The sequence below is a fragment of the Neofelis nebulosa genome, chromosome 9 (genome assembly GCF_028018385.1).
Source record: "Neofelis nebulosa isolate mNeoNeb1 chromosome 9, mNeoNeb1.pri, whole genome shotgun sequence".
Lineage (NCBI taxonomy): Eukaryota > Metazoa > Chordata > Mammalia > Carnivora > Felidae > Neofelis > Neofelis nebulosa.
Genome location: NC_080790.1, coordinates 93,726,280 through 93,742,698, shown reverse-complemented (window position 1 = coordinate 93,742,698; position 16,419 = coordinate 93,726,280). Strand labels below are relative to the sequence as shown.

Below are 16,419 nucleotides of genomic sequence, written 5' to 3'. Positions count from 1 at the left end.
TCAGCTTCACCCAGGATGGATGTTGAAATCTCCAACTTCATCTTCACAACTGTAACTATTCAGATGAGAGCTAGGAAATTCAGCATTATCCAGATGTATAAAAATACGTGAATATTTGATCAAACTCCATTCCCTTCCAATTTCTGTTTTATGAAAATTTTCAGAGCACTGCATATAAAATTTAGCCAGTGCCACCATGTGAGGAAAAGAGGCCCAGGAAAAGACAATGTTTCTAATCTCCAACAGAAATAAGAATGGCTTAATACTGCATGAGACCTTGGTATGTGGAAATGATGGTTTGAATTTGAGTCACAGACTGAGACCCCTCATGACTGTTGTGTTTACATATCTCAGAGGGCAGATAATGCCAAACCATTCACAGGAAGGACACAAGCTGGGATTCTAGAGATGCCCCAAGAAGAACTGTTTCTTTAACTCATCCCAACAAATAATCCTATAATGTGTTTCAAAACACATAGACACAAGTCCTGTGTATGAAGTTGTTATGGTTACAGAGAGAAACATAAATATTTGTGCACACAGACATAACATGAAGTCCGCCTACAGTGAAAACAATCTCCTCTGGAGAGATCTTTGAAGTCAGAGATGGTGCCTTGAGCAGATGGAACTAGTGATGGGGTGTGGAACAGCCTTTAAATGCATGGCATGGAGTTTGCATTGTTTGCGAGCCCTGTTTAATGACAAAATGAGGCGGTTGGGGAAGCCTAGGTGAACAGAAACAAAACCCAAGAGCACACTGTTATTTGTTTATTTTCTACATGTGATGTCATAAGCAAGAGTTTTGCCTGTGTTCTAGTTTGTCTCCAATAAATAAATAACTATGTACAAATGTGCCGAGTTTACAAAATAGAGGAAAATCTTTGTATTACAAAAGATACACTCGTATGATACATTTTCCCCAAACAGTGAAACATGATTTCGATTTCAGATTTCGATTTCGTTCCTAGCTTAGTTGAACCAACAACCCTGTGTAGCAATGTCTAAAGGTGTGTACCTAGTCTTTTCTATCAGAAAGCAAAGCTATAAATGGAAAATTCCTCAGTTTCTTGAGAATATAGGCCCTGACTTGGCCTGCTACTTATTACTGATCCACATTTAATGTATTCCAGAAAGTTGGAAGCTGTCTGAAACAGTTCTCAAACTATACTGGGCAGACCCCTGCAGATCTTGTTAAAATATAGATTCTCATGCAGCCCAAGTTTCTGCATTTCTAACCAACTGCCAGAGGCAGGCAGCTCCTAACTCTTGTCGAGCAACCATGTTCTAAGTGGCCAGGGTGAGAAGGCTTCTTGGAAGTCGGAGAAATTCTTAAGGGCTTGATCAAGGTGAGGTCCTAATTGAGCATCCTCCAGGCTCCATTCCCAAGCTCCCAAATTCCCCACCCCCACTCCCTACAAGGCCAGCAGAACTGGTTTTATTTTGGAGCACAAATTACTAGAAGAGTAAAACTCAAAATGGTAACTGGCATGAACTGTGCAGCTCATAACTTTCTTAAACTGTCTCGTGGGAGATCCTTCATTCCCTTCTGAATCTAGGGCTATCACGAGAGCATTTTCAACATTGTCAAAAATAACCAGTAACAACAACAACAGCAATTGTAGTAATGGGAAAAAGAAACGGCATAAGGAGCAATAAAGACCTTTTGGTTCAAATGAAAAGTGACAACAATAAAACCCAGGCTCACTGTTTAAAAAGTTAAAAACAAACAAACAAACATCCCTTAGCTTGAATTTCTATGACAGTCCAGCAAACATTAGTTAAATGAGTGTCTCTCACATCTTAACTTTTGTTAAAATGATATTGTTCTGGAAGTCTGAAGTTTCAGGATAAATTAGCAAATCTTCTTCAAGACCAAATGGATTCCCAACCATCCTTGTTTGTAGTGTTTCTGTTTCTGTGTCACGGAGGAGTTTTGCCTAGGCAGACATGGAAGGGTAGAAGCAGGGTCTAGGGTAGGGTGGGAGACTCCAGGTGGGTTGGCTGAGTTCCAGGTAGGGGAAATTTGGGAGAAAATGAATAGGGAACTGGGGCTTGGCTTTATCAAGGTGAGCCCACCAAAAAAACCTACCAAGATAGTTTCACTGCCACCTGAAGAGTGGAAGTACATAAATATACAAAAAGGGGAGGGGGAAGCAAGGAAGGGAGAAAGAGCAGAAGGGATATAAAGTGGGTATTGGACACATACAGGTAGGGAAAAATGCAAAAGCAAAAAATAACAAAATAACAAAACCATCCTAAATACTTAAAAAATAAATATCTTCGTCATTCCTGACACCTCGATTACACTCACTAGTCCACAGGATCACAGTCTGCCCCAAAGACTGCCAACCAACAATGCTCACCCCTCCTGTGCCCCTTGGCGAGGGCATGGGACACTCTATAGTCTGTGTCTTCATTGCCATCTCTGCCCAGTTGTCCAATGACGTGTGGAAGTGGCTGGAGCACATACTCCTTCCAACCCCTACCCCTCCCCAGCAGTGTGCAGAATCGGCAAAAGGGGCGGGGAGGGTATTCTCCAGTTCCGATGCCAGTTAAAGTGCTTTGGGTTAGGTGGCCAAGGAGTAAGGCTGGGGCAGGGGAGAGGCACAGGAGGGAGGGAAGGCCTAGCCAACACCGGGGTCCAGGGAGGCAGCCCCTCAGAGCTTCTGAGGCGTCCGCTCGGTTCGCACTTGCTGCAGCACCACCTCCTTGGCTGGGGACCCACACTTGTACTCCAGCTCTGCCCGCGTGGTGCCTTGCTTCTTGCGCAGGTGGCACAAGAGCGCCAAAAGAGCTACAACCAGAGATAGGCTGGCGATGGAGATGCCGATGAGCACTCCAGAATGCAGGGGCCCTACCGGCGAGGGGATGGAGGTGGTGCTAGGAGTCTGGCTGACCGGGGGCTCCCCAGAGCCACTGTCTCTGTCACTGTCACTGTCATTGTCACCGTTCATCTTGGTGGGGTCACAGTCAGTGGCAACCTGGCCGGCAAAGGACGAGTCAGGCCCGCAGATGCACTCGTACGTGCCAGGGAGGTTGCGGCACGCATAGGGGCAGTCTCCATTCTCACACTCATCGATGTCCGTGCAAATGTAGCCATCGTCCAGGATGTAGCCATCAGGGCACTGGCAGGAATCCGGGTTGTTGGGATCGCAGTCAGCTGGGCATGTAGTCTGGTTGCAGAACATCTGGCACCTGTGCGGGGCCTGAGGGCTAGGTACGAAGCCCTCAGCGCAGATGCAGCGATAGTCATTTTGGCCCACGGACTGGCACTGGTACTCGCAGTTACTCCCGAAGCACGGGTCCACGGGCTCCACGCATTCGCCGTCCACCATGTCGTAGCCCGGGTAGCAGTGGCAAGTGAAGGCGCCCTGCGTATTAACACAGAGTTGCGGGCAGGGACTGGGCACCTGGATACAGTCGTCCACGTCCTCGCACCGGTGCTGGTCTGCAGCCAGCTGGTAGCCGGTCTCACACATGCACGAGTAGGAACCAGGCACGTCCGGGCTGGGAATGCAGAAATGCTCGCAGAGTTCGTAGCAGGACTGCTCCTCAGGCGCGGCGGCGCAGGAGCGCCCGTCCGCCTGCAGGGCGGCGTCAGCTGGGCAGAGGCAGTGCGACGTCCCGGCGCTCCGGTTGCAAGTGTGCTCGCAGCCGCCGTTCTCCACGCTGCATTCCCAGGCGCCAGGCGCTTCCCGGCCCCAGCGCGCCTCGGCCTCTCCCCGCGGCGCCATGCACTCCAGCTCCACTCCGAAGGGCTCTACAGCGGCGGAACTACCCACCGGCAGCGCCTGGAAGTCAGCGCCAAGGGCCCGGAACGGGGTGCTATAGGTGATCGCTACACCGGCGGCCGCCACCGCGCCAGAGTCCACGAGCAGGGGCCTGCAGGAGGCTGCGAAGTGGAACTCGCAGAAGAAACCGTCGGCCTCCGCGTCGCACTGCTGCTCCTCCCAGGCCGGCTCGCCGGATGCTAGGGCCCGGGCCTCCGAGACTGCGACGCACAGGGGACCGCAGAGAGGCGCCCTGTCGACGTGGAGCCGCGCCCACCTGCTGTAGCTGGTGCGGTTGTCTCCTGTAACCCACTGGAAGCCGCGCAAGGGCCCGAGTTGCTCGGGGTCGTGGCAGCCGTGCTGGAGCTGCAAGCCGATCCAGAGGCGCGGGCTGTCGCCGCTGTCGCCGCTCAGTAGCAGGGAAATGACATCAGCCGCCACTGAGGAACGCACGGTCATCAGGTGGCCCCCCAGCTGCTCGCAGGCCTGGCTGGCGGCGGGGAAGGTCGCGGGGCCGGGGAAGAGCGCGAAGCAGTCGTGCTCCACGCACTGGCTGCCGCGTGGCTGCGGCCCTGGAGGTGCGGAGAGCCCCAGGCCAGCGGGGGCCAGAACACCCAGAAGCAGGACCCGAAGCATGCTGTCCCGGCACGCCTTGTGCAGGCGCCGGGGAGAGCGCAAGCGCCGCGACGGGGCCCAAGTCCGATTCGGGTTGAGAGGCGCAGGGCGCTGCTGGCGACAGCCGCTTGCGTTGGTCCCAGCCCAGACGCGTCCAGCCGCGGCGCGCAGCCCTGCAGAGGCAGCCTCTGACATGCCGGCGGACCGGGGCCCGGGTTTATAAGTGCGCGGCCCTCCCTCCTGAACGTTCGGGAAAAGGAAGGAAGTGCCTAGTGGGAAGGGCTGATGCTGCATTCTCGGATTACTGGGTTCTTCGGAAGACTTGTGCCCGCCCTCGCTCCTGGGATCACCTCGCGGAGATGAGTAAACCCGGCGGGGGAGCTGGGAGGTCCCCGGACTGGACCGCCAGGCGCAGGCGCCACGGGAAGACAGCACCTCTGTCAGCTACACTCCGTGTCAGCCGCCGCCACTAGGGCCCTCAGGCTCGCAGTTCTGGGGGGAGGGGGGGGGTCTTAATCCGCAGCCCCTCCTAATCTCTTGCTCCTGTTTCTTTTTCTTATAAAGGTATTGTTACTACCGATTTCAAAGGAAGCCTGGATTGCAGAACCTTGGGAAATGGAGACGGGGGAGGAGGGTTTTGAATGAGGGGTGGGGGAAAGTAATGCCCTGGACCTGTAAGGCTCTAGAGGGAGGTGCCCGCCAAGAAGAGGATTTCGGGAGGAACTGCCAAGAGCGTGGACATCCCTGAAGACACGATCGGTAGAAGAGAACTGGACTCCGCCCCGGGCGCCTAGAGCAGGAGACGGGTGCGCTCGGCCCCAGAGGACAGAGGGTGTGGCTGGTGCGAGGATAGGCAGAGGGGGAAGACTGGGGTAACACAAGCACCCCCGCGCACAAGCCAGGACCCACGGGTCCCTGAGCGCGAGCTGCCTGGCTGGATCTCATCTCGTCGCGTGGGAAAGTCGCGAGGATACTGTCAGGGTTCCAAGGTCTTGTCACCCTTCAGAAGCAGCGGCAGGCGAATTCCTGCCGCACCCTATAGGGGCAGGCGAGTTGGGAAGCGCGCTAGCCTGTTTGGTCTGTTTTTGTCCAGCTTCACAAAGGGATAGCCTATCTCGCACCCCAAAAGGGGCACACGGGAGCCCTCGCGGGAAGACGCTGCTGGCTCCAAGAGGATCCCACTTGGGACTGTTAAGGACTTTTGCATTTGGCTGAGATGTCAGAGTGACATAAAGGTGCATATAAATGCCACTTGGCGTTGCAGAAGAGCGGTCGTGCGGACGGGCAGGGTGGGGAGAGCAGCGAGGAGGAGATGAGAATCTGTCACTTTCACGACCTTTTCCGCTTATTCACGTACCAAGAATGCCGGGGGTGGTTCCAAAACTTAACGGAGTGACAAACTTTTTTTTTTTTTTTTTTTTTTTTAACCCTGTGCCGTCTCCGCTATGGTCACTCACAACAAAGCACCAGGGGGCGGCGCTGTTGAACTCTAAACAAAGGCCCCAAAGTTGGAGCTCTCTAAACTTGGGCGGAAAAGAGTTAAGGGTGTGGGGGCCTTAACTGCCTTAAGCCTAGGGCAGGAAACTTGGCTCCCAGGGAGTCCCAAGCAAATTCTGTCGCTTAGCTGGGTATCTTGCCTCTTTGGTTGGGCAGAGCCCAGACCTTGTAAGAGAGAAGTGCAGTGTAGCGTCTTCACTAGCTAAGACAAGCACCTGCCCACTCCTACCTCCAGACTGTACTGACAGATAGTTACCCAGGGGGTGGGGCGTGGACACTCCCAGCATGAAAGGGATGAGGTACATGACACTCCCAGCATGAAAGGGATGAGGGTCCTTCCCTACACTGCCAGACACTCAAGAGAGCTCGGACAAGCAGTGCCTCCTGAGAACTGGGTGGGGGAGGAGCACAGCTTGGAGACTGAGGTCTGAAGCTTCCCAGAATGGGCGCCTCTACTCCTCTGAGAAGAAGAAGAAAAGACCAGCAGATTTGAAGAGTTGGGTTGTCTCCCAGTGAGAGCAGACAGGTGCTGGCCTGATATCCCACCAGCTGCCTGGGCTGAGCCAGGTGTCTGGACTTACCCCCATGGCCTGCCCCCTGCCTGAGCTGGAGTAGGGCTGCCTCAGGGACAGCCTGCTCTGGGAGTGGGGCCTTCACATCTGGGCAGATCCCTTTGGCCTTTCCCAACCACCAGGTCCCAGCTGAAAGATCTCAGGAAGTGGGAGCAACCGTCCGGATGCATGAGGCTAGAGAAGAGACAGGACCAGTTACACCCTTTGCTCAAACTTTACTAAGATTTTCAAGCCTGCCAGCTCTCGCCGGAGTTGAGGGGCATGCAAGGATAGGGCCCTGCTGCTCAGCATGCTGGCTCACTTCTTGGATGAGTTCTAACTGATTCATTCACCATGGCCATCTCTAGTGGGGAGTCCTATTCAGGTCTCCTTGAGCCATCACTTTGAGGCTTTTATGCATGTTTTAAACTTCTGTCCTTCCTTTCTGTACCTCCTGTGCAAAGGGATGGACCACTGCCTATGTCTCCATGGGGATGACACACTCAGTTCCCTCTCCTTGACTGACCCCTGGCCCTGCCACCCTCACTGAGGACTTACTAGCCCAGGCCCATTTCACTGTTTCATTGGAACAGCTCTCTTTAAGAATACCCATTATCTTCTAAATACTGAAGCCAAAAACTTATTTTCCCTCTTCATTTTTTCTTGATGTCTCTGTTGTTTTCACTCTTGAGCCCTGGCTGTTTTCAAGTCTCCCCTCCCACGACTTCTAAGAAACCTGCGCTTCTGCTTCTTCTCTCCTCTGCTTGCCAGAAGAGTGGATCCTTTGCCTTTTCTGCCCCAGGAGGTTGGCCAGTCCTCACAGTTCTGCCCATGGCCTTCACCTATCTCTTTACAACCCACCCTTTTGTCAAATTCAATGGTTCTTGTGGATGCTGAAGGTCTCAGGAAGAGGAGTTCCTGCTGACTGTCAGAGAAATGCCTCATCCTGTATCATCTCCAATCTATGGCTCCTGTCTTTTTGTCTACCAGGAATGTTCTCACCTATGATTCTTTTCCATCTACTGAGATCTGACCCTTCTGTTAAGGCACAGGTGACATGCGGCCCCCATCACAAGTGTTTCTGAGTAACCAAACCAGAACTGATCTCTCTTTGAAGTTCATAGGACTTTCTATTGGCAATTTACCACTTATCACACCTTCCCTGTTTTACAAGTAATCATGTGTTTTTAATCATGCTGTCTGCTAGATTTATAATCTACTTTCTTGAGAGTGGAGCATAGCTTTTACACATCTTTGTATCCTCATCCACCTACAGCATGTTTTGTTTGCAGACAGTGTTCAGGAGTTTTTTGAGCACCTGTTATAGATATTTCTCTGTGCCCTGCCTCCAGTGTGACTTTCTCATGTTAACCTGCAAACGCAAAGGTGGGGGACCTCAGAGCCTCAGGGTAAGGAGTGTGGACTATGCAGCCACCATGGCTGGATTTGAGTCCCAGCTCCATCATTTATAAGTTGTGTCATATTTAGCAAGTAGCCCAGCCTCTCTGTGCCTCAGTTTTTTCAACTGTGTGATGAGGTATCCTAATAGTCACCCCTTCAAAGTGTTATTCTGAGGATTGAATGAGTTACACATGTAAAGCAGTCAGAATGGCTGAACCATGGTAAATTCTCAACAAATTTTAGCTAGAAAAAGGATATACTCGGGTTTCAATAATTTGAATTCAGCACTGATTGTGTTCGACACCCTGCATGGTTCCTGACCATAGCAGAGACTCACTAAATGTCTACTGGGTAAAATGCAATTCAGCTGAGCATTTTTACCAATAATAACAATAAGCAATTGTGAAAATAAAATCAAGGACAAAAATAAGTTCACAGACCAGGAGGAATAAGGAAGGAATTGAAGATAGCCCCAAGAAGCATGACCCGTGTCCCAGTGTACCAAGAGGGCTGTTAGTAAGCCTCAGGCTTACTCCCCATCTGGCTGGAGGCATCCATTATCAATAACTCATTTTCCAGATGTGGAAACTGAAGGTCAGGGAGAATAGGTGACTTCCCAAGGCCACACAGATAGTCAGTGGTGAAAGTAAGATTCTCTAGCTCGGTTTAGGATGAAAGAATTAGAATGTGCAGTACATCAGAGCCCTGATTTTGTCACTTACCCATTGTTGGAATTTAAGTTATTTAAATCTCTGGTTTTCTCTTCCCAAACTGGAGGTATAATATCTAATTTACAAGGTTGTCATGGAAATTAGAAAATGTATTAACAGGGGGTGTTACCTTCCTTGTAACATAGCAGCTATTCAACAAATACAGCTGTTACTACTGGTGAATGTTGTCAGAACAGAAGTGGAGAGGAGTCCAGATGCAGGAGGGGGTCCAAGGGCAATGTGTTGCCCCAGACATATCCTAGCCAAAGATCTTTTTCAAGTGTGGGAGGCAGCTTTTTTCTTAAAAGACTTGAAAAGAACTTTCTAGTTCCAACATGATCACTTACTGAAAAACCACCTGCTAGAGGGCACAATTCCAGGTGCTAAGAACATCAAGACTGTGGAGATACGTGACTGACTACTAATTGTTGCTGGTGATGAAAGTTCCAGGACCTTTGGATGGAAAATGATGTTGGAAAAACTTGGGGACAAGGCAGATAAAAGTCGCATACACTATCCAATATGATAGGCACTAATCACCTGTGGTTAGTTAACTTAAACTCATTAAAATTAAAGTTAAAAGTTTATTTCTCAGTGTCACCAGTCCTATGTCAAGTGCACCATAGGCTAGTGACTACCAGATTGGGCATTACAGAGAGAGAATATTTGATCATTAGCAAAATTTCTTTTAGATGGTGTTGCTGTATACAGTCAGATAATGTCACCTGAATGTACCATCCATTGCTGGAAGAACATTAGTGTCCCTTTCTTAGGTTCAAAGGATGCTGTTTCACAATTGTTTTCAAGGTAATGGTGGTCAAAACTGCAATCAAAATTTATAAGGGGGAACATTAATAGAAGTATTAAGGGGTGCCTGAGTGGTTCAGTCAGCTCAAGTCATGATCTCACAGTTCATAGGTTGGAGCCCTGGTCAGGATCTGTGATGACAGCTCAGAACCTGGGGCCTGCTGCGGATTCTTTGTCTCCTTCTCTCTCTGCCTCTCCCTCACTAGCTCTGTCTCTGTCTCTCTGTCTCTCTGTCTCCCTCTCTCTCTCAAAAATGAATAAAAATTAAAAATGGGGCACCTGGGTGTCTCAGTCAGTTGCGCACCTGACTTCACCTCAGGTCATGATCTCATGGCTCGTGGGTTCGAGCCCTACATTGGACTCTGTGCTGACTGTTCAGAGCCCGGAGCCCACTTCAGATTCTGTGTCTCTGCCCCTCCCCAGAGAGTGCACTCTCTCTCTCTCTCACTCTCTGTCTCTCAAAAATAAATAAAAACATTAATTTTTGTTAAAAGAGGAGTGCTAAAATTATATAACCATCATTAGTACTTGACTAATAGATACATCAATCTTATTTTTAACCTTGATGTTAATTATAATAATTTAGATATTGGGAAGAAAGAAACTACAAAGGTAAAAACATAATATTTATAAGCCATAACAATACTAAAATGCAGCCATAAAAATTAAGACTCTGTGCCTAAGCAGCAATATATGGGTCTAAGCTTGGAAAATAAATGCCTGATAAGCAAATGTTATTCAATAAACAATATCATGTCAGTATGGCAGAGCAAATATTTTACTAAATTTTGACTCTTACCCAGACTTTCTTTAAGAAGCAAGGTAAAAATGGACAATCTTTTCTTGGCTCATTTTTTTGTTAGTAAAATTGTGTTTCATCTACAAAAAAACTACAGCAGACATCATACTTAATCATCAAATACTAAAAACTTTCCTCCGAAGATCAGAAACAGAAAAAGATGTCAGCTCTTGCCACTGCTATCAAGTGTCCTGCAGATTCTCACCAGAGCAGTTAAGGCTGGAAATGAAATAAAAGGCATCCAGATCAGAAAAAAAAGGAATAACATTATATACATTCATTAATGACATTCTCTTGTTTGTACATAGAAAGTCCTAAGGAAAATATTTAAAAACTATAAGTACTAATAAATGAGTTTAGCAGTTGCAGGATACAGTATCAATATACAAAAATCAATTGTATTACTATATAGTAACAATGCACAAACTGAAAACAAAATCAAGAAATCAATTCCATTTACAATAGCATCAAAAAGAATAAAATACTTAGGAATAAATTTAACAAAAGAAGTGTAAATTGTATACTGTTGATCCTTGAACAATGAAGGGGTTAGGGCTGTCACTCCCCCACTACCATGCAGCCAAAACTTTGCATCTAACTTTTGTCTTCCCAAAGCCTTAACTGCTAATTAACTACTGTTGAAAATAAGCCTTACTGATAACAGTTGATTAACTCATATTTTATATGTTACCCGTATTATATAGTGTGTTCTTACAATAAAGTAAGCTGGAGAAAAACAATTATTAACAAAATCATAAGGAAAATACATTCACAGTCCTGCACTAAACTCCCATATAGGTGGACCTATATAGTTCAAACCTGAATTGTTGAGGGGTCAATGCTGCTCTGAAAACCACACAATGTTGAAATAAAAAATGTTAAGTTCTAAATAGATGAAAAGTCATCCTTTATTTATGAATCAGATTTACACCTGTGTTTTCTCCTAAGAGTTTTCTAGTTTAGCTCTTACGTTTAGATCTCTTATCCACTTTGAGTTAATTTTTGTATGTGAGATGATACACAGAATTACAAAGAGTACCAATCATATTGAAATATAGTTAGAAGAATATAAAAAAGAAACAAATACATGAAATTAAATACACATACTTCTTTATGGATTTTAAAATCACAAGACCTTTATGGTGTATCACATAAATATCATAATCTCAAAGTGGTGATCAGTGCAAACAAGATGTTGAGAGATCTATAATAATAACCATGGTGTGGTGTGAAGTATCTGTGATTTCAGTGCTGATAACTTTTTCTCCCCCAAGAATGGAAGTATACGCTAAGTTTCAGGTAGAGATTAGTGAAAATAAGGATGCAATATTTTTTATTAAATTTATGGAACCCCTGAATTAAGAACAACTGAGGTAAAAAAAAAATGCAAAACTATCTTGGTTAGTCAAATAGAAATTTCCAGAACTATGTTTCGTCAAGGTGTATGTATGCCATTTTAGACTCTCCCTTTATTTTTTTATGTAATATTTATTCACAGCAGATTATGTTTTTATTGAAAACACAACACATATTTGAAAGGAATGCTCTGTCCTTGAAGATACTCTTCACAAGGGAGCCAAGAAATCCAAAAGCGTTATTTGAAAAACGTCAAATATGCTTTGACGTCTGGCAAACATTTCCTGTGGGATACGTTCTTGGCTCAGCCACATGCAGGATGAGGGCTTAAAAGTGAAGCATGTGTGGAAAACATACCTTACTTATGAAATTAAGAAAAGAGAACTTATATATTTTAATGCTATGTAACAAAATTATATTTTAATATGTACTTTAAATGTGTTAAATGTAAGAAATCCAGCAACAAAAACATTCATCTGTCATAAAACTACACATAATCTTTTCAAAAATTGGAAACCTGAATATTTTGTTAACATACAAAGAACAGTTAATGAATTATAACAGATATATCCATTGGATGGGAAGCTATGGAAATAGATGATCTGATTTAGAAAAAAAACTACACATAATATATAGTTTATATGTGTGTATATTAATAAAGTTATCTGTGTTGAAGCATAACAAATGATTTTCACTTTCCTCTATATTTTTTACAACAAACATGTTCTTCATAAGTAATGGGTTCCAATTCTTTTTTTTTTCTTAATGTTTATTCTTGAGAGAGGGAGACAGTACAAGCAGGAAAGGGACAGAGAGAAAGGGAGATACAGAATCTGAAGCAGGCTTCAGGCTCTGAACTGTCAGCACAGAGCCTGATGCGGGGTTCGAACTCATGAACCATGAGATCATGACTGGAGCCAAAGTCGGATGCTTAACTGACTGAGCCACCCAGGCACTCCTCCAATTCTTTATAAAGAAGGCAAAATTACTTTTTGGCAATTGAAAGCTAGTGGCTTTGAAAGTAATTTGTTAATAATATGCCACCTAAGTTTTGAAGTCTTATGCAAAATAGAATGTATTTTGTGTCACTCTTAGCTCACTGCTTTTGAAGCATTTAATGAAAGTGTCTTTAGCAGCATCACAGGAGAGTTGCCCTTGTGGACTTAGGAAGAACTTAGGTTTTTGCATCCCAGATCTCAGTACACATGCTTCCCCAAACAATGATTTCACAAGTGAACAGATTTCTATCACAGAGATTCAACCAGGCTATGTAGTAGAGCCCTATCCTAATGCACCCACAACATAACTACCAATTTACTATTTAGTTGCTACATCTTGTGGCTTCTTGCTTTCAGTTGTGGCAGGTGAGACAATCAGAGCACCAGTTAAGACCCAGGTATGGGAAGAATTTTGTGCAGGGCAAACTTCCTCTGTAAAAGGCCAGGTAGTAAATGTGTCAGGCTTTGCTGGCCCTTTTGTCTCTGTTGTAACTACTCAACACTGGCATTGTAGCATAAGCATAACACTGTCCAATATAATCAATATGCTATTTACTGCTATGCAATAAATCTTCCTAAAATTTAGTCATGGGAACAATCAAAATTTGACCCCCCCCATTATCTAGTCAGATTGTTATTGAATAATGTAGACCTGAGTTCTTTTAGTAACTCCTAGATGCTAGTTAGCTTATTTCCATCAATATCTGGTCAGTCAGGGTTGCAGACTAGCTACTACACACCTTTGGTGGCTGCAGTCCTGCAGGATGGTTTGACAACTTTGGGTGATTTAACTCGGAACATCTTGAACTTGGGAACACAGGCCCTCTGAGGAGTAAAGGAGTCACAGTCCACAGTCTACTGTAAGGAGGGAGCTTTACTCTGGGCTCAAGGTGGCCAACATTTGAGTCTGTTACTCAGAAATTCCACTTCTACCCACAGGCCTGCAGGTATTTGAGGCTTCCTCAAGCTTTTGAGGGAGAGGAAAGGGAGTGGATCCCCACTGAGGGAGCTTCAGGTCCTGCTCACCTGCATCCAGAGCCAGCCCACCCATGGGGAGATGGGGAAGCATTCAGTCCACACCCAAGTCCTTGTGAATACTTTCCAGAGTGAGAATAATTCTGAAGCCAGATTCCAGAGGAGCACTGGCAAGGACTCCTCATCAGGGTTTCTTCTTCTTCGGAAGGGGTTTCTGGGACATTTAGTAAAATCCATCTTTCCAGAGTCCCTCAAAGGGCTCTCCAGAACATGAGGAACCATGGCACCCTTCCTTGTCTTATTCCACGGAAGAAATGATTTTCCTTGGAACTGGTTGTTGCTTTTATGGTCACTTCTGGTGACCAGCTGGCTACTGAAGAACCTTGGAGCCAACAGATGCAAGGGAAAGTTCTGGCAGCATTATTCATGGTGCAAATTAAAAACTCCAACTGGTTCTACAGCAAGCAGATAAATGCACACAGCTGAAAATAAAGTAAATGCAGAACTTGAAATATGCCACAGAAACATTCTGTAATTCTCTATTTTCTCACAATGTGTGCACTTTCTGTTCTTTTGCCTGTAGTTCTGAGCTTGGACATCATTTTCATATTTTATCTTGTAATCTAAAAGTACTTATTTTGTTGGGAATAAAGCAATCTCTGAATCTGGGGGAAAATAATAATTGAAAAAAAATATTTGACTTCCTAATTCTGAGAAAGTGGCCCAGCATCTTTCCAAGTAGTTGAAAACATCATTCGAATGAGATATTCTCCTGGGCTCAGTAGAATTGACAAAGATGTGGACACCCTACCCCCAGAATATTTGGGCATTGCTGCCTCTAGCAGAGCGGAAGATAGCTTGGAAACAGGGTGGCCCTGCTGTGATGCAGGCTGAGGAAGAGGAGGGAGACAGTAGACTCCTGCAGGCTTGTCCCTCAACATGTGATCCCCAGACCAGCATTCTCACCTGGAAGTTTGTTAGAGAAATGTCTCTGACTCCTTCCCATGGCTTCTGAATCAGAATCTGCCTTTGACAAGATCCTGGGGGGTTGGTACACACAAGTCCCCCAGCATGGTTGTGCCTGAGGAGGAACCAGGAAGGCAACTGAATGGCCTCATTGAGATGAGAAGCTCCTTGCCCTGCCCTCCATTAGAGTTTCAATGATCCTCTCTAGGTGTGCGGAAAGGTGCTCCTAAGACCATTAACATCAAAATTATGTCTTCTCGCTGTAAACACCATTCATCACCATGGGACTTGTCAGCAAAGCAGATTCTGGGCCCAGCCCAGTCCTCCTGAATCGGAAACTCCAGGGGTTGAGCCCAATCATCTGGATTTGAGCATGTATTTCTGGGGATTCTGATGTATACCCATGAGAACCACGGGCTCATGGTGTATGAGATATGAATGAAAGTGGCCTCTAAGGCTCTGAGCACATCCTCACCATCCCACCTCATCTCCTGTGCTTTCCACTCTGGGTCCTGGCTCTGCCAACACATCCATAGACCCTGAAACCACAGTTCTTGGCTCCAAGGCCACATCTAACCCAAATCTTATTGTAATTAAATAGTAGAGATAAACTTTTAAGCCAATCAAGTTGGAATTAGTAGAATTTAGCCACAAAGAAGAAGATACAGCAGGCATCACTATCATGAGGCTGAAAGTCATGCATTGGGATAAAAGCAGAAAGATTGAAGAAATCCAAGATGCTAAAAGCATTAAGAACTCATAGCCCCACTCATGAACAATCAACCCCTGGAATTCTTGTTAGGGGAGATAAATCAATTTTCTGATTCCACCACTATAATTGGATTTCTGTTACATGCAACCAGTTACATGCCTAGTTGGTACAAATTTGAATAAATTAAAGTATAGCTTCCTGGATTGCCATTTATCTGATCTAATTTCTTTAAATTTCAAGGCCTGACCCCTATGTTTAGTCAAATACCTCATTTAATAGTATCTTCTATATGTTCATTAGGTCATATCCCTTAAACCAGGGGTCAACAAAGAAGGGTAGATAGTCAATATTTTAGGTGTTGCCGGTCATTTGGTCTCTGCCATCATAGATGAAAGCAGCCATAGGCAATATGTAAATGAATGAAAGTGTTGTGTCCCAATAAAACTTTATTTGTATACCTTGAATTTTTTTACAATGTTCTCATGTCATGAAATATTTTTCTTCTTTTGATTTTTGCCTATTAAAACATGTAAAAACCATTTTTAGCTCATGGGCCTTATGAAAACAGGCAGCAGGCCAGATTTGGCCTACAGGTCATAGTTTGCTGATCCCTGCCTTAAACACATTAAAAAAGAAAAATCCCAGATGACATAGACCTTACTTATAAGAGTTTTCTCTAATTCAAAGAAGATATGCAGACAGAAAGGTAAAAACCCAACAACTGAAGTAGTACTTATTCAAATGTAAGGGGCAGTGGCAGAGAGGGGACCCCAGCTCTAAATTTTGCCCCATTATGGATGTATTTATCACTGCTGCACAAATCTGGTGGGTGAAAAAGAGGTTACAGTCAGAAGGAAAAAAGGAGAAAGGAGAAGCCAGAGTGTTTAAGAAGTTGGAGTTGGGGAAGGATGAATTAAAATGACTGGAGGCTCGGGGCGCCTGGGTGGCGCAGTCGGTTAAGCGTCCGACTTCAGCCAGGTCACGATCTCGCGGTCCGTGAGTTCGAGCCCCGCGTCAGGCTCTGGGCTGATGGCTCGGAGCCTGGAGCCTGTTTCCGAATCTGTGTCTCCCTCTCTCTCTGCCCCTCCCCCGTTCATGCTCTGTCTCTCTCTGTCCCAAAAATAAATAAATAAATAAATAAATAAATAAACGTTAAAATGACTGGAGGCTTTGAACTGCAAAGAGAGAGAAATACTGTTCAGTTCTTTCAGTTCAAGGCCACAAAGATTCCCCATGGCTCCCAGACAGAGTTGGCCTTGCCT

At 45.7% G+C, this 16,419-nt stretch overlaps 2 protein-coding genes and 1 long non-coding RNA gene across 3 annotated transcripts in view; 1 reads left to right on the top strand and 2 right to left on the bottom strand.

The window, feature by feature from the left end:
- Positions 1-753: 753 nt before the first annotated feature.
- Positions 754-4,793, bottom strand: THBD (thrombomodulin). The gene has a single exon (XM_058684731.1). It carries the CDS (start codon positions 4,677-4,679, stop codon positions 2,658-2,660), a length of 2,022 nt encoding a protein of 673 aa, XP_058540714.1. The 5' UTR covers positions 4,680-4,793; the 3' UTR covers positions 754-2,657.
- A 1,034-nt stretch (positions 4,794-5,827) lies between these two features.
- LOC131485340 (uncharacterized) lies at positions 5,828-9,592 on the top strand. Its single transcript, XR_009248785.1, has 2 exons — positions 5,828-6,181; positions 6,214-9,592. It is a non-coding gene; the product is annotated as an uncharacterized LOC131485340 (long non-coding RNA).
- Positions 9,593-11,040: 1,448 nt separating this feature from the next.
- Positions 11,041-16,419, bottom strand: part of CD93 (CD93 molecule) — a 33,126-nt gene continuing 27,747 nt past the window's right edge. Inside the window, exon 2 of the mRNA XM_058684729.1 lies at positions 11,041-13,961. Coding sequence (XP_058540712.1) covers positions 13,916-13,961 — 46 coding nt within the window. The 3' untranslated portion in view covers positions 11,041-13,915. The remainder of the gene's footprint in view (positions 13,962-16,419) is intronic.

What these genes read in the sequence shown, in the direction of transcription:
- THBD (XM_058684731.1), bottom strand. Translation starts at nt 4,679, where the DNA reads ATGCAGCATCAGCCCTTCCCACTAGGCACTTCCTTCCTTTTCCCGAAC.